At 45.0% G+C, this 23,515-nt stretch overlaps 1 protein-coding gene across 1 annotated transcript in view; it reads right to left on the reverse strand.

The window, feature by feature from the left end:
• The window catches only part of ADAM12 (ADAM metallopeptidase domain 12), a 388,450-nt gene that overhangs the window by 310,187 nt on the left and 54,748 nt on the right, over positions 1-23,515 (reverse strand). Inside the window, exon 2 of the mRNA XM_068548756.1 lies at positions 18,663-18,799. Within this exon, the coding sequence (XP_068404857.1) occupies positions 18,663-18,799 (137 nt within the window). The remainder of the gene's footprint in view (positions 1-18,662; positions 18,800-23,515) is intronic.

Raw genomic sequence — 23,515 nt, forward strand, 5'->3', positions numbered from 1 at the left:
CCTGTGCTGTACTGAAGTCATGGGGACTAGACTGTGCTGCAAATACATCATTTTGTTGCTGTTGTTTAAAAAAAAACTTAGATGAACTTAAGTGTTCGTCTCTTCTACTGGGCTGAAAACTCCGATCATACAGGGATCATATTTTATTCATCTTCATAGCAGAGAGTAGACAGTCAATTAGGGTTACCAGATTTAGGAAAAAAAGGAAAAATATAAACGACACAGAGTTAAATTTGGAATTCAAATTCAAATACGGTGTGGGACATACTTTTATACAAAAGCTATCTGCTGATCGTCTGAAACTCAAATCTCACTGGGCGTTTTCTCTGGTAACCCCACATCCCGCCCATGTTTGCTGGATGAATGCAGAAGGGTAACTGGGGTGGAATGAGGAAGGAGAGACGCGGGGGAGGACAATTTCTCCATCTAAACTCATTCTCCAAAACCAGTAATTTGTAAAACTAGCACGATGCTGAAGGTGATACGTTGGCAGTACAGTTAGGACCATAAGAAGAAGAGATGAGAAAAACCCATAGCAGGAACGCCAGCTGGGGGGACCACGAGGCGGGCGAAGGAGGGGCCCCCCTCTCCCACAGCTGGGTCCTGCCCTCTCCCACCCCCAGGATCACAGCTCCTGGCGTTAGAACCCGGCTGCACCTCTGCACGAATGTGGCTGAATTTAGGTGGTATCTTCCTCAACACACAAATACAAAAGAAGAAACGCTGTGTGCGGCTGGGTGGTCCTGCCCACACCGGGGAGGGATTCGGAGACCGTGGGGTCAGTGGAGCCTGGGTGGTCCGGGAAGGCTTCAGGGAGGAGGCGGGCCTGCGGTGGGGCCTTCAAGGAACAGGAAAACATAAACAGACAGAAACCTCTTCTTAGGTTCTAATTCTGCATTCTCTGTAATTAAACCTAAAAACCAAGCCAAACGAGACCAAGATAGTGGCTGGCTTCCTCCAAACCTCAGTTTGTCTATTGGTTTAGGCTTTTCCCTGCTTCAGTAACAAGTGACTTTTCTCTTCTCCCAGCAGATGACAGTCCCACCAACCCTGCCAGGATCAGCACAACTTAGTTTCTGACAAACTGTGACCTTTGCCCTCTCACTGCTGGCCACGTGCACACACATACACACACCTTGTGAAGAAGCATTGCCAGGCCAACGGCATGTGCAGTCAAGTCCTCAGACTTTGGATTTTCTTCTTATCTTTAATTTTAATTGACACCTTCTTACTTGCTTCATTCTTACGTGGGAGGTAACTATTTTGGTTCAAACGAAGAGAGCATTTAACTTGCTTACAGTTTCCGTAGGGCAGAAACTTGGAATATCTTAGCTGACAGGGTCTGTCTTGGGGTCGCTCACGTGGTGTGGCCCGATGTCAGTAGGGGCTGCAGTCCCCTGAGGGCTTGGCTGGGACCGGAGGATCCGCTCAAGATGGCAGGTTGGTGCTGCCCGTTGGCCGGAGGACTCGGCAAGCCGCGCAGGCCTCTCCACGGGGTTGCTCCCGCATCTTAGTGGCTTGGCAGATGGCTTCCCCCAAAGGAGAAATCCAAGAGACCAAGATGAAGTGTAAGGTCCCATACCGTCACCTCTGCCTTCTTCTACTGGGGACACAGACCAACCCTGACTCAATATGGGAGGGGGGCATCAGAAGGGCAAGGACCATTTGAGAGGCTGGCTACCACAACGCCAGTCCAGAAAATTCAAAACATGCTCTTTGAGGGCAAAGCCTCCCACCCCGGATACGGAAGGACATTTTGAGATCTTATAAGGAATGGCCAGAGGCCCAAGGAGCCCACATAAAAGGGAGGCAGAGAACACAGAAGCCTCAGTAACACCATCTGCTTCCAGGTGATGGTGCCATCCACCCATCACCCACCCACCCACCCATCACCCACCCACCCATCACCCACCCATCACCCACCCACCCACCCAGATAGCATTGGTATTTATCACAAAAGCTTCTGTGGTGGACTCTGGGGACTCGTGGTGAGCAAAAGAGATATGTCTCCATCCTCTTGCAACAGACAGTCCAAGCGGGAGGCAGACATTAAACCAGGATACAAGCAAACAAAATGGCGAGGTACAATGTGAAAGACACAGAGAGCAATTATAGCAGCCAACAGAGTGGGTACCTGCTTACGTGAGGTGACCGGAAGGCTTCCCTAAGAAGGTGGTTCTAAGGCAAAGAAGAGGCTCACCCGCCATGTGATGAGGTGGGTGGTGGAGGGACTCATGGACCAAGGTCAGACTGGATATTAGTTCACAGCAGGGTTCCTGGGCCTCTTCTGGATAGAAGCCCAGAGGAGAAGCCAAGCCAGGAACAAGATGAGAAGCCAGGTGTGGAAGATGAGACCACCAACTTTGTCTTGAATCGCACGGGGTGGCGGGGGGGGGGGGGGGGTGGCATTTGGGGCACAACCATGGGGCCGCTAGAGGAGCTACAGGGGGAGAGGGAGTCAAACCTGGGGAGAGGGGCGTGAGCGGAAGTCCCAAGAATGTGGGAAAAGAAGCCCGTCTGATTCCTAGAGAGGAGACCAGATGGCCCAGGTGAGGCAAAGCAGAAACCAGCTGAGAGAGGTGCGGGGGCAGGGATGGCGGGGAATGAGTGCTCTAAAGGGAGTTTTAATGCAGAGAGAGTACAGCAGGGGTGAGCTCAGGGCTGCAGGCCAACTCTGGCTGCTGTTTACAGCCATGGGAGCACCTCCCGCCGAGTTCTGCGTCTCATTTGGGACAAACCTTGGGAGCACCATCCACTTACACACTGGGACACACCGGAGTCAATCACGAGACTGACACGTATATTTCTAGGAAAAGAGATGTGCCTAAGAGCTTGCTGTTTATAGTCACATTTTCAGTAATTTGAAGATGCAAGTGCCTAAGGGAAATGCTTGATTGCTAAATAACTTATGAAAATGCCTGACTGCTAGATGATTGATGAAAATGATTTTTTATTTTTCGTGGCATTCATCAAACCCAAATAGAAAAGCATTAGACCCAACTAAAATCAAGATAAAAGTAAATGAAAAACAAAGGCCTCTCAAAGTAAACATAAACATTAACTCAAATGTCTTTGGGCACCTACTGTGTGTCAAGCACGGCTAGACGCTGAGGATACTGAAATGAGCAACACATAGTATCTGCCTTTAAAGGTTGCAGAGTTTCCCTAGGAAACCAATAAGAAAACCAAGTATTATGTGTGGATAGTATGTACCATGATGGATGCACGACTGGGTACCTGGCAGCAACCAGATGCTGACAAAGGGTGAGGCCCTGACAAGTTCAGGAAAAACCAACTGTCTTAGACTGCCTGGGCTGCTATAACCAAATACCATAACCTGGGTGACAAACAATAGACATTTATTTCTCACAGTTCTGGAGGCTGGGAAATCCTAGATCAGGGTGCTGGCAGCATGGTGGGGGTCTTGGTGAGGGCTCTCCTCCTGGCTTGTAGACAAAAACCTCATCACTGTGTCCTCACCGTGGCGTAGAGAAAGCTCTGGTTTCTTCCTCTTCTTCTAGGGGCAGTAATCCCATCGTGGGGACCCCACCCTCGTGACCTCATCTAAACTTAATTACTTCCCAAAGGCCCCTGTCTCCAAAAACCATCACACTGGGGGATTAGGACTTCAACATGTAAATCTGGGAGGGACATAAACATTTGGTCTGTAACACCAACCAAAAAAGGTAACTTCTGAGTTAAGTCCTGAAAAAAGGAGACATGAGGGAGGGTCTTAGGGCAGGGAAGGAAAGAATGGGCAGAAAAACTGCAGAGCACAGAAGCAGCAATGAGCCTCTGTAAGTAAGCTGTTGTAGCGGCATACAGCATGAGGAAGGCAGAGGGGCTCAGGTCACCAACAGGGGTGTCGGCCCCATGTTAAAAGTTTGGGTCTTATTCTGAAGGAAATGGGGAGTCACTGATAGATTTTATGCAGTTCTAAGACATGGTCAGATCTGTGTTGGAGAAAGACTCATCCACAACAAGAAAGATGGATTTGAGGGGGCTCGAGAGTGAAGAATTCACTAAGATGCTACCTACAGGCCGTGTCACTAAAAACCAGACTTTCCAAGAACATTTCATGCCATGGGACGTATAAATAATAACGACAACAATAATAATAAATCATAATTATAATAAACATGGTGAATCCTGGCAGGTGCTAGACACTTAAACATCATCTTATCAGTCTTAGTGACAGCCCTCTGAAATAGGTATTTTTTTATTTTAATGAGGACACAGAGGCTCAGAGAGGTCATGTAACTTACCAAAGGTCACACAGTGAGGAAGTGGCCGTGCTTGGTTTGACGCCTGAGGCCCTGCTCCTCATGACCACGCCAGCTGTGAACAGTCAGCTTTGATGGCCTCAGTGCCGGGGAGGGGTGGGCCGGCGAGGAGGGGTCCACACCACCACTGGACCTGCCACTCTGCATGACAGTCCATGACCCAAGGAGAACCTGCTAGGGTGACATCCCTGGGAGTGGCCTCTTGGGAGCGTGTGGGCTGTCTCCTCACCCCCACCCCAAAACCACTGCAGGGTGATGATTTTGCATATGCAGTGGGAGTGCAGTGATTTGGGGAATGATATGGGTGCAGTATATTTTGTTTAAAAAGACCAACTCCACTTCCTCTCCCCAGATGGTTGCAAGGGGTACGGATAATGCCATTTTGCTCAGATGTATTTATCCAACAGTGGAAATGCCTCAGCCGGAAGCACGAGGCTCTGGGGAAAAAGATCCATGACAGCAAGGCCCCGGTCTTTCGTCCTTCACCAGCAGGGGAATCAGGCCCACAGGTCACACTGCCATCCTGGTTTTATCTTCACCGAGGCAACGCGATGGGGTTGCATGGGGTCTGCAGAGAACAAGAGCCCCTCGGCTGTCTCCCTGCTCTGGTCGTCTCCCAGGCCTGGACGCTGCTTTCTGTCTCCAGCACAGCCTACCTTCCCCACTGCCAGCACTCTTCTTCCTAAAACAGATGTTCTATTTCAAACCTCTTCTAAAACTACAGCCCCAAATGCCACTTGACTCCTCAGAAACCTTCCGTTGCTTTCCAGTGCCTTCTGAGTGGAATTCTAACTTCTTAGCAGGACATCCAAGGCCCTGCTTCATCTGAAAACTCCTCACCCCAAACCCCAAACCTGATAGTGCCTTATCTAATAGGTGCTTAAGAGTCATTTGTGCAAGTACCCAGAGAAAACTGCAACTTGCCACTCAGAGCACAGGCGATGCAGAGCACGGCTCCAAATCTCCACTAAGATCCTTTCTGCATCAGGAGGCAGAGGCAGGGAGGGTTACCATAGGCTACTGCGGTTTGTATAGAAGCTAGAACTTGTCACTTAATTAATGTTTCTTCCCATTTGATCCAGAAATCTAAGCAAGGAAATTCTGAGGCTGGCTATTCCAGTCTCAGCTGCTTCAAATAAAACAGTGAAATTAATTTGCCGTCATGGTCATAAGAATTTCTTGAAAGGAGTTGCCTCTGAGGTTAATGAGTAGAAGAGGCCAGTTCTGTGTGTGCGGAAATTCTTGGAATCTGAAGACACGGGCAGTTGGAACTGGGAAGGTTTCACAGAAAAATGTATATGTGTTGTCTTTGAGGTATTTACTTAACTAAAGACGTACGTTTCTACAGCTTCTGGACACTGATTTTATGGGAAAAGATCTTTAAAGCTTCTCCAATTCATTTCCCCACCTGCCAGGGTCGCCTGCCAGCTCCTTCCTCATAATGCCCGCTGGTGCCAAAAGAATGTGCCCACGAGCCTGTCTGTTAGAACCAACCAAAATGCACTCAGTGTTTTGTACTTGACTTCAGCACACTGTTTCTGCCCTTCCCCGCAACAGCTCCTTCTAAGCCGGTCTGGACACAGCTGAAGTTTGCGGTATGAAGATGGGTCTCAGTTTAGTCCTCAGAACCCAGAGGAAGACCGGTTTGTGTAATGCCCATTACAGGCGTTTCCCGGGGCAGCTGCCTTCCCAGAAACGCTTCCAGACTGAACCAGACGGAGCTCGCTACCTGCCAGTGAAACAGCAGGCTGGAAAAACAGCTCTGGGACTCCACCGAGACTGTTCCGGAGATGAACCTTAAAAAGCTCCCTTCTCCCCTTACGTAGGCCAGGAGGCAAGGGGGTCTACAGAACCGGATTTCTGAACTCCTCCAAGACAGTGCAGACATGAAAATGCGAAGACAGCGATTGTCTGCAATCTGCACTCCCGACGGGCAGAGACACATACATAGGAGGCCAGTGTTAGCCAACCCGGAACTCTGGGGATCTCATGCTTTCCCACGTATTCTCCTTAAGACACTAAAACCAGCAATAACTCTTGGCAATGCAAACACATTCCTATTAGCTGAATAGGCACAACCGAAGATTATATGCCCCAGTGGTCTTGTTTTGAACTGCAAAAGAAGAGGCTAGATTTCAAAGGAGCTATGATAAAATTCTCCACCCCTGGTGGGCTCTTAACTCTTCCTGATGTTTGTACTACAGAAGGGGTTGACATTTCCTAGGGTTCTCTTTGAGCAAGCTTCAAAGTCATTCTGAGATGAAATTGCCAGCTTTCATGCATGTTTTAAAAGGGCAAAATACCTCTAGTGCCTAGCACGGGGCCTGGGATACCATGAGGTCTCAATAACTATTTACTGATTAAAGGAACATGCAGAAAGAACTCAATAGAAAAGCAGGATCATCTTTAATCAGCAAAATTTTTCCCCTCTAAACTGTGAGACAGAATTCCACCGAAGGGTGCCTGGTTCCTAGGCAGGGCCACCACCCTCAAATCTAGGGACCAAATGGACCCTGCCTCCCCAAGCTATGCAGGACTTAATTTGCATAGCTGTACATGGCACCCCTGAAGCACTTATTGGATGGAAAAAAGTAGAGAATTTGCTGAAGGTCTGAGACACTTTTCAAATGGCATAATGTGTTTCCCTGATAACAGACTTCATTTTAATCATTTATATTCTTTTTCTGTGTTTGAGGAAAAAAATCAGTATGTACAGCAAGCATATATAAACTATTCAGTGTGACTTGCTTCTGTAATTAAGCTAAAATCTTGCATGTGGGTCGTGGGTGACCAAAGTTAGGGAAAAGTATGTAAAATATGTCACCTACCTATACAAATATAGCTCTGCTAATCCATCAGGGATGGGCAATAGAGTATGCATAATGGTTTCTGAGTTTGCCTTCAGAGGTCCTTTGTGAGATGCCTGCTGGGGTTAGACATGCTGGGGAAGGCCAAGGAATGGAGCCAGGCTAATGGCTCCCACAGGAACCAGGGATCCTAATGGAGACACAACCCATAACCCTGGTCCCGGTCTCATTAATCCTGTGCTCTCACCAACTCTGTTCTGGGTTTATGACTATGTCTTTAAATCATATGCTCAGAAGATTAGTCGGTTCAAGCAAAAGGAAGAACCCTTAGTACCTTTGCTGAGTAACAGTTGTACCTAAAAATGGTTATGCCAGCTGAAGAAAATCTTTTTGTTGCCACTTTTAGGAAAAGGTCAAATGAATTTCAAGCAATTAGCAGAAAGGCAGCCTTGAGGCATGGACCAACTCAAGGAGTGTGAAAAGCCAGAGTTAGGTCAAATGCTAGAGAGTTGGGAGTTAAATTTTTAAAATAACATTTTAGGGAAGAGAACAAATGATTGGGTTTGATTTCAAGAATTGATGCAGTTTATTGAAAAGAGCCACTCTTCTTTTTTGACCTGTATAGTTATACCTCTTTTAAAAAAGCCAAATTCCTGCTATATTTCCTATTTTACAATTTTAAAAATTAAATATATGGTGTGCCTCAGTCATGATCCAGCTTTCGAGATTGGTTTGTTTTTTTTTAATCTAGCAAGAGCACATCCATATATTTCCTTGTTTTGTCAGCTGACAAAACCAAGAAGCAATGACACTACAGTAGCAGTGAGCACACCCAGCACCCAGATCTTGGTTTCTAATACCATTTCCCCAGAAACCAGGGCTCCTTGGAGAAATGGCTGATTTTAGGACTGGGACGGGAAGTGTATAAGATAAACCTGGTGCATCTTGTTGCAACAGAAAGTAAAAAAGGGCTCACACACACAGACATACACACACAATAATGGATATATATCAAACGGACACAGGAGCCAACTGAAAGAATCCTCAGTGGCCAAAGCAGGAACAATTTGAGCAACATAAAACAGTGCTAGATTATATCACAAAATATAAAATAAATACCCCTGAGTCCAAGCTTATATAAATAAAACAATTGACTATATAAATAAACAGGGAAAGTAGACAACTCTCACATGCAGAAAAATTCAAAACAACTTATGTAGCTACTTCAACCTTCAAGGAGGTGAAGCATAATTCCTTAAGTGTGGGATGTGCACAGTGACTTCCTTCCAAAGAATTCAGTACAGAAAGGAAGGAAAAAAGAAAATTACAGTGGAGAAATTTGACAAACAGGACTTCAGTCAGCTGGTCAAAGTTGACATCAACAGTGACAAGTCCTGTTGACAGTATGTGCCCTCGATATGGTGGAACGGGAGCAGTACTTCATCTCTGTGGACTTCTCCTCAAAACAGATAAGCCCAGTTCAATCAGGAGAAGAACATCAGACAAATCCCAGTTGACGGATATTCTACAAAATCCTTGACTCATACCCCTCAAAATTGTCAGTATCAACAAAAACAGAAAGTGTGGGAAACTGCCACAGCCAAATAGAGCCTGAGGAGAGATGATGACTAAATATAATGTGGTACCTGGATGGACTCTTAGAACAGAAAAAGGACATGAGGTAAGAACTAGGAAAATCTGAATAAGGTATGGACTTTAGTTAATAACAACGTGTCAGTGTTGGCTGTGACAAATGCTCTACAATAATTTAAGATGTTAATAACAGGGGAAACTGGATGTGAGGTATATGGGATCTCCGTATTATCTTTACAATTTTTCGGTAAACCTACAACTGTTCTCATATAAAACACTTATTTTTAAAAATCTAGCAAAAGCAAACATTGTAAAGCAAGTATACTCCAATAAAAATTAATTTAAGAAAATCTAACAAGGGCAGCCTTTGAGGGAAGGAGAAATCAACTTTTATTCTTACCTGCCCCAAATCTCCAATGGGCATATTTCTGTAAATACATGGAGTCCTGGGAGACACACATTTCCTTTTGCCCATTTATGTGCGGTGCCCATCATGCATTCTCAATGGGTGGATATTTGCCCTCAAAGGAGCAAAAATTGGTACTGGGGGAGGAGGTGAAAATTCTTAGGTATTACAATGGTTTATTCCACTCCAAAGCTTAAAACTACCCAACAAAATCTTATTCCTTAGTATTTAATTTCCCTCTTTAAAGAGAAATTAAACTTAATTCAAATTTTAATGAATTTAATTTTTCTCCTTAGGCAGGCAGTAATGAAAGTCCGATTGTAAAATACTGGTATACGTCACTGAGAAACACACATCTTATGCTTACAGGGATGTGTGTGAGAAATGGGGGGATCATAAGCGTGTTTAATCAACACAAAAGGAAAATCTCACACGAACTCTCTACGTAGGCATCATGTCACAGTCACATAATAGCACTCAATTCTGTTGTTTTTAACATGATTTTATGGACTTGGTTGTAGGCACTCTCGTGATAAGTTTAAAAATATTTCACAAAAATAGGAGGATTTTTTTTTTTTTTAATCTGAGCTTTAAATTTCGACTGAACAAAACAGCCTCATCACCATCAGGACTGTTTATTGAGCAACTGTGAAGGAACAGTCCTCGTTGTTTATGTTTTAACTGCAGAGAAATTCTAGAGTCAAGGCATAGGCAATGGCTTCCTCAGCCTTCACGTGATATGAAACTGTTAAATGCAATATTGATACACATGAATTCTCTCTTGGGAAGATAGGCTTTTTAGTCTAAACTCTGATTTATAAACTATCATCCTTTCTAGAAATTATATGTTCTTCTAAATGTCCTCAATCTCCAGCACCTTTCTCTCTTATTAAAAGAGTTCAGGTTAAAATATAAAAAGCCATATATCATTAATTGTTACAAATGCACCAAGCAAATGTAAATCTGACTAATAGGAAAACTGGGTGTGCGGAGTATGGGACCGCTCCATACTATCTTTGCAATTTTTCAGTAAATCTAAAGCTACTCTGTTTTTTTTTTCTGAAAAAAGAATAGACATATATGTACGTATATGTATAACTGAATCACTTTGCTGTACATCTGAAACTAAGACAACATTGTAAATCAACTACACTTCAATTAAAAAAATAAGAAAATGAGCATCAAGCAACTCCTTGAAAAAAATAAAGCTATTCTAAAATCATTTATTTTAAAAATTACGTATCTCTTATTAAATACTTACTTAAATTTATTACCACCATTAGTTCACTAAACTTTGAGGTCCTCAAGGGCAGGATAAAGTCTCACCCATTCTTGGGTCACAGGAACTTGACCTTGAACCTGAGACACAGCAGACACTGACATATCCTTGGACGAATAGATGAAAAACTGAAAACAGAATTCATCCAACTCTTTTTCTCCTAATATCAAATATGCTCAACACATCAGTCAAACACGGAGAGTCTTACCCAAGGATTATAAAAAATATATATTTTATAACGTCTCTCTGTTTAAATAATGCAAACCACTCTATCTCCTAGCATTATCCAAATTCGTTATTTTAAAATATAACTTTTTAAAAAAGACCCAGTTCTATGATGACGCTACAAGCTTGGGGAAGGAAAAAAAGTTGCAGAAACTGTTGGGAGACCTGATTCAATAGACAACTTTTTGGAAAATGATATTAAGGGCTTGCTAAGAGGTCACAAGAAATGAATGAGTTAGCAGAGACCACTGTGGAAATGTAGCCCAGAGCCCTCCTTGACTGAGTGGTGAGCAACCAGAAGGGGGGACACAGTGGAACCAAGCACAACGTGTTGGCTTGCTTCCTGCCCTTTGTGTGCTGACCAAAGAGGAAGCAAGAACACTGAAAGGCCTGGCGGGGAGCGAGGACAGAGCCCTCACATGCGGTTGAAGAAAGCCAGGGCTGCCTCGGAGGGCAGGACTGACAGCTGGGGGAAGCGCTGGCCAGAGACCTCCACACTGTCCCTCTGAGCCGAGACCTTGCCTCTGGAGTCCAGACTGATGAACCAGTCCTGATACAATGCACAAGGGAAAGAAAGCTAAAGATCTTCTGGGAGGCAGCCGAGTGCTACGGAAAGACTAGACTTCAGAATCTAGCTGTCAGCCCTGTCACTTCCTGTTCTGTGAGCTTCTGCATCTTCACCTACAAAATGCACACAACGTCCACCTTGCAGGGCTGCTGGGGGCACCCGGTGTGATCATATCTAGAGTATGTCTAGCCCGGAGGGGTCACAAACTACAGTCTGAGGGCCAGGTCCAGCCCACTGCCGGTGAGCTAAGAACGGTTTCACATTTCTTAATGGTTAAGAAAAACAAAAGGAGAATATTTCATGACACACGAACATTATAAAATTCTAATTACAATGCCCACAAATAAGTTTTATCAGAACACAACCACACCCATTGGTTCACTTATTATCTACGGCTGCTTTTACCTTTTAAGCTGCAGTGGCAAAGTTGAGTAGCTGTGACAGAGATCATAGGACCCACACAGCTGAAAACATTTACTGTCTAGCTCTTCATTAAAAAAGTTTGCCAATTTTTGTTCTGGCTCCATCCAAAGCAAAAGTCCTCAGTAACTGTTTCCTTACCCTTCTCGGCTTTCCCTTAGTGCAGGGGTTCTTAACCTGGGGAATTATGCACACCCCCGACGCCCCAGCCCAGGGCCTTCTGAGTTGACTTGGCTGGGGAGGAGGGTGCTCCTGGCATCTCATGGTAAAGACCAGGAATGCTGGCAAACATCCTACAATGCACAGAACAGCCCCCTTCCCCTACACACATAACCGAGAACCACCCACGCCAGTGGCAACAGGGCTGAGGCTGAGGGGCCCTGCCCTAGTGTAAGGAGGAAGGCCAGAATGAATGAAGGGAAAGGAGAGTGGCTGAGATTTACTGAGCACGCCGGGGGCACTATGTCAGACAGCAGGGTAACCACCACCATCTCCTTTGCAAATGAGGAAACAGACTCAGCAAGGGCTAGTCACTGGCCCAACATCACACAGCAAGGCAGAGGCTGTGCAGGAGTCTGAAGCCATTTCTGTTATGTTCCAAAGCCTTTTCTCCTTCCACTCTGCCTGCCATCAACTCTTAAAAAACAGTTGAGTTCCCAAAGATATAGGGGTGCCAGCTTTTACCTCGCTAATCCCTCTCCCAGAAGGGTGGGCAGAATCTTGGCTGGGTAGGTTATGTGAGGCCGGAACAAGAGCCTCCTGTGTGGCAGACATAGCCTCATGGGGACTGTCAGGCAAGGGGTGGGGTTGGGAGTCCAATGGGAGTTAAGAGACAGGGGGTGGAGGCGGAGAACAGACCATCCTAAGAGACCGTACAGTCTAGAAATAACGCTCCAACTTCGGAGCCACTGTACGTTTCTTATGAGAAGCCTCACAGGAGGTATTTTAATAACATTATATTCCTAAGAGGAAGCGCTACTGGCTGGCTTGTAAGCTAATGTAAGCTCAATGTTCCATAAGTCAAAAGGCTAACCGTTGAGCTTACTCAGCCAAGCTCAGGCACCACCGGCTGGCCTGCAGCAACTCCTGCAATGACCAGAATATTCCCTTAGAGAAGAGGAAACTCATTCTCTCTAGGACTGGCCACGTAAACCCCTGGAACAGAGAGGCACACATGGGGAGTTACTCCAGGGAGGACACTAGCAGCCACAAAAGAGAAAAATGTCACGTTCTTCCAAGCAATAAAAGACCTCCGAAATGATTTTAAAAGCACCTAAACTCGCTACAAGGAGGTCAGCAATGTCTGAAAAGTCCAGGTCATCCAAGAGTGGTTTGCACCTCTCTGCAGAAATGGAGAGGCTCTCCAGGCACCCTCTGGCGTTCGAACAACACGCAAAGGTTGAGTTTTGTCCCCTCTATCTTCTGTAGCACGAGGCACCTCCACGCCAGTGAGCGACACAGCCCCCAGGCACAGAGGAAGGCTCAGAGCCCGTATCCTCACCGGATGCCGAACACTGCACTAAGGGACAAGGAAGGAATAAAGCTGAGGCCACCACCCGCGGGGAGGGCACAGGCTGGTGAGAGAAGCACAAATATAAACTAGTGATGACAGCCCAGTATGATCCATGCCAAAGAGCTGAGTCCCAAGTCTCGCAGAGTTAGGGTCTAAAGCCAGCACAGAAGGCGAAGCGGTACCCAAGGCAGAGTTAACAGTAATCTTCTAAGTACCTTATGGTTTTTGCGCTTTTCTGTAAGTTCAATGTGGCCATTTCTTCTCTCCTGAACCCCGCTGGGTTGAGCACAGTTGCATTTGCTTATTTTGGGGTCCCTGCTGTATAATGACACCCAACTGAAAAACCAGACTCGCTCTCAGGGAGCGAGAGACTTGCCCTGTTTCAGGTGGAGGAAGAGAGGAAACAGCAGACACCCGATCTCCCGTCACGCCACCCCCCCGACCCCAGCCTATCCCCCGGCCACATGCTCCTCGGGGAGATCAGAGGATGGATGTGTGATTTAAGCTGCATGTCCTTAGCTTCTGTTTCTGCCACGTCCGCAGGCTCAATGCGCACGAGTGAAGCGTGTGCGTGGTGTGCCTGCACGTCACGGAGATGACTGATTAGGACAAAGGTCCGGGAAGGACAGACGTGGCTGGGGAGGTCAGAAAGAGCTGCACAGAGAAGGTGCTGGTTAAGCTGGGGCTTCAGGAATGAGGAGGACACAGGTGGCAGGGACAAAGCAAATGCCAAGCACGGCAGTAAAGAACGTGGCATATTTAGGCAACAGGCTACCACTGAGGAACAGGATGGCTGAGAGATGGGAGCTAAGCCTCCAGAGTGGGTACCAAGTGAAGGAACCTGAGTCAGATATCGTGAGAAGCTTCTGAAGGATGAGAAGTCTCCAAGCTCATGATCTGAGGGGAGCTGGGGGATGACAATCTTATCTTCCAGGGGCTACTAAATAAAGTGGAGAACATGGCTGGGGGGCTGTTTTCACATCGGGACACAGTCCATTAAGGCAACTGGGAACTTCCGGCTGGAGGCGCCTAAAATCCATTGGAAGTCAGTGACCCGATCTCAGGCGTCAGAGCAGGGTGGGCGATTTGGATCGTCAGTCAGTGTATGTTGGAGGACGATGGTGAGGTGATCAGATCCACGTCCCACGTAGTAGGAGCCCGTGTGTGGGCGGTGGCTGCTTCTGTCACTCACGGGAGCTCCCGCCCCTCCTTCCACAGGTGGACGGACGGTGAGGCCACAGGACGGACTGACACGACCCGCAGGAGCCCTTAGTCAGAAACGCACCGAGGAAGAAACTCAGGGGAAACCAACAGTTAAGGGACAAGGCCAAGAAGAGGAACCAAAGGGAAGAATTCAAAACATATGAGAGCAAACAAGAGTGAACAGGGTCTCAGGAGCCAAAGGAAGTGAGAGTTTCAAAGGAGAGTGAATCAGCGTCGAGATAAGTAAAATAAAGAGCGAGAGGCATGCTCTGGCTTCAGAGGTTGAGAGGCTACCCATGACCTTGGCAAGAGCAGTCGTGATGAAGTGCTGGGGGTGGAAGCCGCTACAGCGGGCTGCAGAGGACCTGCGGGAGGAGGTGGGGAGGGGGAGGAGGCAACCCCTCCGAGAAGAAGTCTGATTGCGGAGGCGTGAAAGGGGATGGTTCCTTGAGGGAAAAACAGGGCTTGGTTTTCTCAGCCGTGAAACAAAGCAAATGGAAATCTATGCAGCAGACTCTACCTCTGCCATTTTAATTAGCAGCTATTTGATCTTTCAGATCCTCAATATGCTATGGGAAGCTTTGGTTTCATGTTCTAATCCTTTTGCCTTTTTATTTTCCATTTCGCCTACTATTTCCATCATTTCATTCTCCTGTGAGAAAGCTGGAAATTGGAAATTTCCTGGAGCATTCAAAGGCTGAGCTCAACTGAGATCATCTCACAATCAACCCCATCTTGATATGTCTTCCCTGGATCCAGAGTAAACTGTTTTAGGACATGAAATTGGAGGTTGGTCCCTAAAGAAACTTTAAATTCTGCATATCAACTTACATTGGGGTGGTAATTTTTAGTTAATGTATTTTCACACCCATCATTTCATCTCATTCTTACAATGACCCTAAGAGGGAGGAAAGAGCAGATAAGCTTATACTCATGTTATAGATCAAAACAACGGCAAGCAAACAAACAAAATGCTGGAAGCTCTCCAATGCACACAAGGTCACGTTCTTTCCCCATCCTCTCTTCTTTCAACTACGTGATCAGTGGCAATGATGGCTTGACTCTTGATTTGTAAAGGACATAATAGTACCCCATCATAGATGAGAGAGAGAGAAAAAGAGAATCTGAGTACTTTTGTCTGAATCGAGTTGATGCCTGGGCCTTCCCTCAAACCAATTAAGTCAAATTGTCAAAGACTGGCTGAATGGAAAGAAGGCAGCAAGGAATAAAACAGGGGAGCAGGAAAGCAGGAATGCAAACCTAAAAGCCTGTATTCTAAGGTCCAGCAGGCATAGTTGTGCAGCAAAAATATTCATGAAGTGGGTATGTTTTGCATACTTGAAGATACGCCCTGTTAATGCAGTTTAAAATTACAGTTACTAGTAGTATTACTTATATCCTATCTATTTTATAAGATTGTTGTCTCTTGCATTGCTCAATATTTAACGAGGCCTCCAAAAAAGTAATGATGACTAAATGTCTTGAGGCCATCAATCATATATATACCTCTACGTAGAATATTTGTAATAGCGCAACTCTAGATATGGGCAGAAGGAACAAGGGAAAACTTTCCCAGATCTATTATGACTAGTAAGATGGGAGATCCAGAGAATTTTAGACTGTCAACGGGGCCTAATCTGAAAATTAGCACATTGAGGGGCCTATCCACAGAATCCTCCTCAATGTAGGAATAAGCCCTCTTAGCACCAGGGGACAAAATTGGTCATGGTCTGCCTCCCAAAAGTTGGTCAGATTTATGACCAAAATGAGGCACTGTGGACAAAGTTTGTCCCCCGCTATTTAGTGAACAAAAGATGTTGTGGCCAAAAAGGCATCAGCCACTGCAGCTGCCCCCAACTGTGCACTCTGAGGGGAATTCAGGATGGAGAAAACAGGATACTGGTCCTAGATATTGAAGATGCACAATAAAGGAAAGATTTCAATAAATCCCACCCCCCAAAAAAAATTTTAAAAAAATAAAATAAAATTACAGCATTGACTGTTATTTTGATGACGAAGAAAGACGTACACAAACAGGCCATTTGGCAGAATCCTTATTCCCACAACAAACATACACAGCTGCCCCGTGAAGAATTACGGCACGCAGGTACACGCACGTTAACAGACATTTACATGCACCCTGTTCATGCAAGGTCTTAGTGGTTAACCACCAATTAAGGGGGCGCATGGTAATTACAGAGCCATAAGGCTGACTCCACAGCCACACGCTGAGATGAGCCCCACGGCAGTACGACAAGATGCTGTTCCCCAAACCACCCAGGTCGCTGTTCCCTTAAATAATGTCAGTGACCTGGAGTTATTTTAGTCAGTAGGTATGTGCCTACTTCCTGCCTGGTTCTATTCCTGGATGCAGACCCCTAGAGGAGGTGGGACAGCATTCAAACAATAATGGCTTTTCCTAGTTTTCTACAAAGATGGTGCTGGTGGCCCCCGGCCATCAGGTTGTAAGCTTGGCCAGGGCGGATGTGCCAGTTCCCCCTCTGGTATGCCTCCTGATGTCTGCGAGGTGGCGAGCTGGTAGTAAGGATGAAGCTGGAGGTCACAAACTAGAGCCGACCTGAACTAGTCCATTCCAAAGGCATACTGAGAACCTTCATCAGCTTGTTGCTCTGATGCCCTCCAAGGTGGGCTGCCAGATAAAACACAGGACGGCAGTTAAATCTGGATTGTGATAAACAACAATATCCCAAATAGTGCATGGGATAGACTTACGCCAAGAAATATTCATTGTTTACCTAAGTCCAAGTTTAACGGGGCATTCTGTACTCTTATTTGCCAAATCTGGCAACCCTACCACCAGGGAAAAACTCCCATAAAGGCTTCCACCACCCAAGTAACTTTAGATTGTTCCATATTTTTATATTATTAATTAGTGCCTATCAATATTTTAAAGATATACTTTCTTTATAACATAGTATACATCTCTTTTTCTGAATCTACCGTATCATTTCTCGTGTTGTAAATTAGTAGCATGATGAAATTTTCTTTAGTGTCTTAAGTTTTTCTTCTAGGAAACAGTATCAATGTCACCGTGATTGACTTATACTTTGTATATTCCATCTGCAACAGTCTCCATGAAGCAGAAATATTGAAAAAGTTTAGATTTGGCATTTGGATCCTTTAACCCAACCTTTCTGAATGCTCACTTTCAGCTGAAAGCCTCTTTAGAAAATAAAATAATGATGTAAATCATATTATCATTATGGACACAAAGGTGGCCCACTGCAGCCCTTCCAGAACACTACAGAACATTTTCACAATCTCAACTGCTCTTTTAAAATAATCTGTTTTCTATTATAAAAAATACCCTAAAAATAGTTCCACATAACACAAGGACAAAGCCATCTGTATGATCTCTCCAAAGAGCTCATATTTCTATAGATTTTATCCCTTTCCAACTGTTCCAACAATTCTGAAATTTAAGAAAGTCACTTATATTTGTCAGACAAAACTCATCAAAATATGATATTTAATCACTAATATTTCAATTATTTTATATTATTCTTTTACGTCATAGAAGACTCAAATCAAACATGTGTCAAAGTAAACAAAGCATAAAACTGCATTAAAACTCATTACAGAGACTTCCCTGGTGGCGCAGTGGTTAAGAATCTGTCTGCCAATGCAGGGGACACGGGTTCAAGCCCTTGTCTGGGAAGATCCCACATGCCGTGGAGCAACTAAGCCCGCGCGCCACAACTACTGAGCCTGCGCTCTAGAGCCCGCGATCCACAACTACTCAGCCCACGTGCCACAACTACTGAAGCCCACAGCGCCTAGAGCCCGTGCTCTGCAACAAGAGAAGCCACCACAGTGAGAAGCCCGCACACCGCAACAAAGAGTAGCCCCCGCTCGCGGCAACTAGAGAAAGCCCGTGCACAGCAAGGAAGACCCAACACAGCCAAAAATAAATAAAAAAATAAATTTATTTTTTTAAAAAACTCATTACAAACTTTTTTTAAAAGTTGCATTAAAATGTTTCTACCAATAATTGATCGATAAAACTGAAATGTTAATGAAATAGATATGAATGAAAAATATCCAGCACTCAAGTAAGATGAGCTTGAAAGTTGCATATCTGGAAATGTTATCCCTGGTGTGCTTGGAAAAATAAGTTTCCACAGACACAAACAGTGTTGAGAGACTCATCAGAACTGTCACATCAAAACCAGTCTGTATTTTATCTTCTTAATAATGAAGATTTCACTTTATAAGGAAGGATAAAGTTGGAATTAAAGTAGATAAAGACAAAACTTGAATAAGAAAATATGAATGCAGTTAATGTGATTTTTAAACTTCAGTCATTGAAAAGTCAAGAAGAAAAACGAAACCAAAAAAACTGACCTTTGTGTCCGCGTTTGTCACTGGGTTCCACGGGTCTCCATTCAAAAGAGAGGCACTGACCACTTCGTAAGCTCCTCTCCCGTCCCTCGCGCCGGCCTGTTGCACGGAAGGTACGAATCTGCTTCCCAAGTTCACCCCTGCAACACAAAGAAAAATCTCCATGCTTATTCCAGTCTGGAAGAGTTTAGCATCAGAAGTGTGACATCAATGACTCAATGAAAATATCTGGAAGTTGAATAAGGCCAGGGAAACACCATAATCTATTAAATCATAGTCAAGTGTTAAAACTGATTAATTCTCTGTCAATCGAACACAAAAAATTTTGTAACAAAGAAAACAAGAGCTAATTTTTTCCTTCAAGCCCTGCGGCATGTGCTGGGTGATTAGCATCGTCAAAGTATATAATTCTGTCCTTCAACGAGCAACAAAAACCCACGAGCCGTGACTTTTTAAATGATGAATTAATGCTTTGCTTAAGATCAGCTCTATTTAAAGTCTCAGGGCTTTAGCTATATTAAGACTAAATCCATTTACTTAAGTTCCAGCAAATCAGTTAAACACAATGCCAACTCTGCTCTCTGTACTTATGGAGGCTAATTTTATGTGCTTGTGGGAGTGATTCTATAGACAAAATTAATTTGTCAAGTTCAGACTGACTAGACTGGTTCACGGAAAAAAAAAAATAAAGTCCTTCTATCAACTATTATGTGATCTTGTTTCCTGGGGTACTGTCAAACCAGCTAATATACTGACCCAGGTTCAGTGTAGCCCCATTTCCATAAACAATCCTAATGGAAAGTGTAACATTTTTCTCTTCTGGAGAATGTATTGCTTTCTTAACAAATACAGTAATTTCTCCGGGCTAGCTCCCCTATGAGGTCACCCTCCTGCTATTCGGTGCGACCACAGTCTATCCCTCAAGGTAAAGGACGGGAGCTGATTCCTCACATGTTATTCCCATTTCTTCAACCAGGACTCATAATTTTCAGACCTGAGTCATAATACCACAGTTTCAAGTTACTAAAGAGTTCGCATTTATTGGGCACAAATGGTATTGAAATTTTAATCCTAGACATTTTACAGGTCCCCAAATACTTTTAAATCCACACCATTTTATCATCCTCAGTGTGGAAGTCTGCAGTTATATTCAGGTTACAAAAGGATTACTACTTGAGTATTAACTGTCTGACACAGCCTCTCTGGAAAATTCTCAAGCTGGTCACGAAGCATTTAAAACTCCCAGTCGTTGAGCGCCAAGGGACCAAGGATGAACCGAAAGTTGGGACTATGGCCAATGGCAGAAGGGATGAGCTGGGGCCGTCGGCCACATGGCGCTCTAGAGGGAGAGAGAGGACCATGGGCCGGGGGAGCAAGGAGAGGAGGGCTTATGGTCTCAGGGCTGGGATGAGCTGAGTTTTCACGGATGAACGTGTGTTGGAGAGATGAGGGTTCCAGCCGTGCAAGCGGAGGGGGCTGGCTCCAGGTGGTGACATCTGTGGACATTAGTGGAGGGCAGGATGGAGGAAAGAATGGCTGTCTGCACGGAATTCATCAGAAGTCTTTCCTGGCTGCAGAGGGGGCAGTCACTGATGGCACACAGATCTTGAATAAATGAACTTCATCCAGTGGCTTGATTTCATGCCCTTCAATGTGCTCCAAGATGGTACAGAGTCGTTACAAGCATGGGCTTTGGAGTAAGACAAACCCCAGAATCACTACCAACCCGACCACGTATTAGCCATCGGTCCTGGTCCAGTCGTTGGCCCACTTATCTCTTCGTTCACTCATTCACTCACTCACTCATTCACCAACTATCTATTAAGTGCTTGCCTTGTGATGGGCCCTCTAGACCTGATGTCTTCCATTCAAAAAGCCCATTCTTCCCGCTTCAGCCCAGGACACCCTCATGTCACCTGGAGCCAGCCCCCTCTGCCTACACTGTGGGGACCCTCATCTCTTAAATACAGCTTCGTCCCAGCACACTTGGTTCTCTCCATCCTGTGTGTCTAAGAGAGGGACACAGATCAAGCTGCCCTCGTGATTTGTATTATTATATTGGGAGAGAGACGGCTGAAGGAGTAAGACCATTTCAGAGAGTAACCAGGACCCTGAAACAACAGGGCTACGGGGACACCCCATGCTGTCCTTGTAACTCTTCTGTAAATCGAAAATGATTTCAAAATAAAATTTAATGAGAAAAACAAGGTGGTGGTAGAGTGGGGGGGAGGGGCTACTTCTGATGCACAGGGAGGAGAGACCTTTATTTGTTGGGATGGGAAGCACAGAAATGAGACGTGAAGATGAGAACCTTCCAGCCCCATCCAGAGCCGTGGGAAGAACATGTCAGCAGAGGGTCAGCAAGTGCGTTCCTTTTCCATAAAACGAGGCAAAGGGCGGGGAGGCCCGAGGTAGATAATACATAGGAAGCGTGAAGAACACCAACTGGTTTCATCAGCATTGCTCTCTAAGGTTTGCCAAGCCCCGGGTCTCTTGCTCAGGACCCTCAGTGGGATTCCCATGTTGGAATTCACTGAAACAATGTGAGTTCTGATCCAGTTACACAGCTCCTGCAGAGCAGGACTAAGAGTGCCTGCCATTAACTGAACTTATCCTGAAAGAGTGCTGGTGTGTTGTTTGAATTGGATTAAGAAGGCTTTGAAATACCCACAATCATGGGGTGAAAACGGCAGATCCGTCTGAACTTTCCCCTCAGCCAGTGAAAACCATGCCACGTGCCAAGAGTTACCCTGGCTGACATGTTAATCTTCTGAAAAGTCAGGTAAAACTGTTCAGAAAGCGATTGCAAACATTTTTCAAATTTCCTCTACATAAACAAACCAATTGGATTATAAGCTACTCCTGGCAGTTCTGTTAGCCTAAGTTTCCAGTGCAAGTAGGTTGTTAAATTGAGTACTTAATCGCAAATCCAATTGCCCAAGGCTTGTTAAACCTAAAACCGGAGTCCTGTATCACCCACCACCCAGCCGCAGAAGACGAGAGGGTTTTCATGGTTATTCCAGCCACAATGCTCAAAGGCATGGAAGATTATCACCCAGGCCTCAGAGACCTAGAGAAAATGTCTTTGCATTTAACAGGACTCATTCAGAAGCTGCCTGTCTTAGAAGAAAGAGATGGTGCCATGAAATTCAGGTCTCTTGGTTGCATCACTAGCTTGCCTCTGCCAGTGGGGGAGCCGGGAGAGGCAGCAAGGCCACATCCTTGACTTGGGGGAAGCTGGGCAGGGGACCTTCATGGGGTTTACTATTCGATAATCAAACTGAAGCTGCATGAACCAAATATAAAGAACATTCTTAGTCCCCTGGACCTTTATCCTCCAAGACTCCTAGGAGCAGAGAAAGACAGTTATTTACTCTCCTAAAGGCAAAATGTTCCAACCACTGAACATTTCCCGTTTCACCTACATATTCCAACGTCTTAATCAAAAGAAGTCCTTCGGGGCTGATTTTTCTTCCCCCCTCTAAGAGGCTTTATTTTCTAAATATTCCAAGGAGAATTGAGAGGCAGACTGTGCCAGCACTTGGAGAGTGTTGTGCAACCTTTTAAAGAAATTGAATAACTATACTATTTGCTGAGTACAGTATTTATGATCTATCTACATGGATAATGAAGCCATCTCTCAGCTTTTTAATTGGTTGCACAATATCCCCCCAGCAGTATATGGAGTCAGAAGATGGTTTCTTATGAGCTTTGCTTATATATTTATACACTGGTATTTCTTTTAGATGATGCAAATAAAAATTTTATTTGTGCTGCATGGATAGACAGAATAAATTACACACAGCTGTGAGATATCAGAATGCATTTTATGGAGTGATCTTGTTGACAAACCATAAAAGCAGGCCACACATTCAAGCCCTAGAAACCCAGGGGAAAAAATATGACCTTAGAAAATATACAGTTTGCACACATTTTGTTTTTCCAAATATTTGGGCATCAACAAAACTCAGTTGACTAAATAAAAAATGTGAATGTCAATAGCTTATCTTGAGGAGGAACTTCCAGCTTTCTGTCTGTTGCGTAACCAGATACATGACTTGTCCTTTTAATAAAATGGCCAGTTTGCCTCAGTCTCATGGTGGAAAAAAAGCATATGAGAATATTTGGGTTCCTACCACAATTATCGTCTGTGACAATCAGCTCTGCTTTCCCATGAGGTATGTGTGTGCCTTCTTTGCTTGTCTGAGTTTGTCATCTTCAGACCTGATTATGGCTGGTGAAAAAGGAAGTTATAGACCCAGTTCCTTAGGCAAGAATCTTTGCAGCCATGGCTTTTAAGGTCTTGGAAAAGCCAGCAATGAAGACACCCCCCAAAGTGACTTCAGATCCCCCCTCCGTGTGAATCACCCAGAGCCTGGCTGCCCATGGAAGTCTTGCCTCGTTCCTGCTGCGGCCAAGCCTCCTTGGCCTAGCTTACTAAGGGAGGTCCAGACTACCCTAATGCCCACCTAAGGGCTTCAGCTCACCAGAGGTGAAGATTGACACGGAGTTCTGAGATCATGAACAATGAACACCTTGGAGCCACAAGATTTGGTTCTGGTCTTGACTCCTCTTTGATTTATTGCCTTCAGTCAAAGTACGCATCTGAGGTTCTGCCCTCTACAAAATGGGGACCACATTCTCTCCCCCACTAATTCTCATAGGGTCAAGGAAGCTCAAATAAGTCAGTGTAGTCAAAGGGCTTTTGAAAAGCTTAACGCATAAGATCAGACTAGGATGTCAGAAGCCAAGTTTCCAGACTCCTAGACAGTGGTTCTCCAACCAAACCATGCTAATAGTGTGAAGGTGACTTCATATCCATCATTAGAAAATGTGGATATTTAGGTAATTGGCGG

This window comes from Eschrichtius robustus, chromosome 7 (genome assembly GCF_028021215.1).
Source record: "Eschrichtius robustus isolate mEscRob2 chromosome 7, mEscRob2.pri, whole genome shotgun sequence".
In the NCBI taxonomy this organism is placed as follows: domain Eukaryota; kingdom Metazoa; phylum Chordata; class Mammalia; order Artiodactyla; family Eschrichtiidae; genus Eschrichtius; species Eschrichtius robustus.